The sequence below is a fragment of the Penaeus vannamei genome, chromosome 35, assembly GCF_042767895.1.
Source record: "Penaeus vannamei isolate JL-2024 chromosome 35, ASM4276789v1, whole genome shotgun sequence".
In the NCBI taxonomy this organism is placed as follows: domain Eukaryota; kingdom Metazoa; phylum Arthropoda; class Malacostraca; order Decapoda; family Penaeidae; genus Penaeus; species Penaeus vannamei.
The window spans coordinates 23,404,344-23,406,843 of record NC_091583.1 but is presented as its reverse complement, the minus strand read 5'-3'; the positions used below and the strand labels follow the sequence as shown (position 1 = coordinate 23,406,843).

Below are 2,500 nucleotides of genomic sequence, written 5' to 3'. Positions count from 1 at the left end.
ATGAGGTTATATTGCCAGTGAAGTCTACAGTTTTTATCTTGTCAGAAAGTGCCAGAATATAGGTGATGGAGGCTTCTTGGCATAATCAGTAGCACCAACAGATGCAGATGCCATGATTACTTGAGACAAGACCAGTTTTATTACCACAAATGTCATAACAATAGTTGGATTAACTAGACCAAGACGACTATATGTAGGCAGTGTGCATCAAATGCAAACTAATGATACCAGATTCATTAGTAATGGTAATGCAGAGCTCTTTTGAAGAAATGCCAATTTTCAGGAGTGTAGAAACATAGCCAGAAAATAGTGGGAGTGGTAGGCTCACTCTATAACATTTTATTTCATTCAATCATGATTTCTTTTGGCACAAACTTTTGGCTTTAGAAACCATCACCAAGCCCAATCTCACTTGTGTATGTTAGATGCTGTTAGTGATGAATTTCCTCTTACTAAATACTCAACTTAGTTGGCAAAATACCACATAACTTTATTACTTGGTTGAATCATGTGATAGATTTTCTTTATAATGCCACAAGAAACAGTTACACAAACACTATATGTGGTATCTATTGAAAGATATAATAATTGAAGACAATTTCAAAGCCTCTTCCAATTTGTAACAGAAGTGCTTGAGAAGAAAAAGTTGATTCCATAAGTTTTTTTTCAGATTGACCATTAACAGACAAATACTAATGCAGTTATTGTGGACATTATATAGATTAGTCATAATGATAATCATTAGTTGTAACTACTCAAGATATGCATAGATAAAATAATGCAGCTATAATCTGAGTATATTATATTTAATAGAATTGATAGCAAACAATAGATTATTGAAATATGAGCCTTTTTATGAATTAAGTCTTTAGGATAGGAAAAAAATATTATCTAAAATAGCAAAGTTGCATTGTTATTTAACTATTTAGGCATAAATCTAATAGCCATACATCAATACAATTTTCTCTGATTGCAGTGTGATCAGGTTGATCCAGCAGTACCTAAAGGAAAATAACCTGACACGAACACTAAGAGCTCTTCAGGAGGAAACTTCCATCACACTCAATACAGTGGACTCTGTGGAGAGCTTCATGGCAGATATCAATCAGGGTCACTGGGATACAGTGCTCAAGGCAATTCAGACTTTGAAACTCCCAGACAAGAAACTTATTGACTTGTATGAACAGGTAAGAAAGTGGACAGAGAAGTGGAACAGACCTGTTGAAGTAAAGTTCTTACTGTGCTGTGAATTTTATCACTAAAATAATTTTATATGTATAGATAAATTTGTGATACATTGATCAAAATATAAACTATTTTCATTGTTTTAGAGCATCTGAGTATACTAACATTTTACCAACAGGTTGTTCTAGAACTGATAGAGCTGAGAGAGTTGGGAGCTGCCAAGTCAGTCCTACGAAATACAGATCCTCTTATCATGTTGAAGCAGACTGTACCAGAGAGGTAAAAAAGAATTTTGGATTGCTCTACAAGCTCTGTATTGGGATTTATATAGTAAAGTGCTTGATGAATATTAGTTATATTTTTTTTATATATTCGGTTTTACATTATATATTACTTGAATACTAGTTACACTTTTGGAAAGGAAGGTATTAGCTTTAGAATGACTGATTTGCTGTTGTCTTTAAATTTATAATACCAGGGTTAATGTTTAATGAATGTGAATTCCGTTCTTATATTCATACCCTCTTTATAGGTATGTTCATCTGGAGAACCTCATTGCCCGTTCATACTTTGATCCTCGTGAAGCATATCCTGAAGGAGTAACAAAGGAGAGGAGGAGGGCAGCCATTGCCGCAGCTCTGGCAGGCGAAGTGTCAGTCGTACCGCCATCTCGTCTCTTAGCCCTTCTTGGTCAGGCCCTCAAATGGCAGCAGCATCAGGGTCTCCTGCCACCTGGTCAGTTCTTTTGATTTGGGATGAGGGATAGATATTCAAATTGTAGTTTTTTTTTTCTGGATAATAGCTTTGTGTGATTTTGTGTAAAATGTAGTTTGTAGTCAAGCTTTTGTCTGGAGTCTGAGGATCAAGATGCAGCTTTGACTACATTTGTCAAGGTATATTAGTGAGTGGAATGTATTTTACTACTTTAATTGACCACAATGATCATTCAATTTTATCCTGTTTTTAAATCAAATCAAGATAAGATATGTATCCTAAATATATTATGTTCCAATCTCGTATTCCCATCAAAAGACCTGAAATGAAAGACTATATACTCCAGGATCAATGATTCATTGCAGTTTTGTTTTATTCTTTCTTTTACACTTTAAAAGCTTCAGACACCAAGATGTCTATTAGTGAGCCTACCTAACTGCACCTATTTGCTGCATTCTGTGAATTTTTAAAGAGAGAATATTTTTATTTTCATATTCATATTATAGTTTTTTTTTATATATAATAGTAATGATATTAATAAAAATTACAATGTGAATAAAGCAGATAATAATGATTAAAAAAAAAAAAAAACTTTAAACAT

General features: G+C 33.4%; 1 protein-coding gene across 1 annotated transcript in view; it reads left to right on the top strand.

The window, feature by feature from the left end:
• The window catches only part of Smu1 (Smu1 spliceosomal factor), a 9,674-nt gene that overhangs the window by 1,257 nt on the left and 5,917 nt on the right, over nt 1–2,500 (top strand). The window contains exons 2-4 of the mRNA XM_027377380.2: nt 977–1,187; nt 1,364–1,464; nt 1,718–1,920. Coding sequence (XP_027233181.1) covers nt 977–1,187; nt 1,364–1,464; nt 1,718–1,920 — 515 coding nt within the window. The remainder of the gene's footprint in view (nt 1–976; nt 1,188–1,363; nt 1,465–1,717; nt 1,921–2,500) is intronic.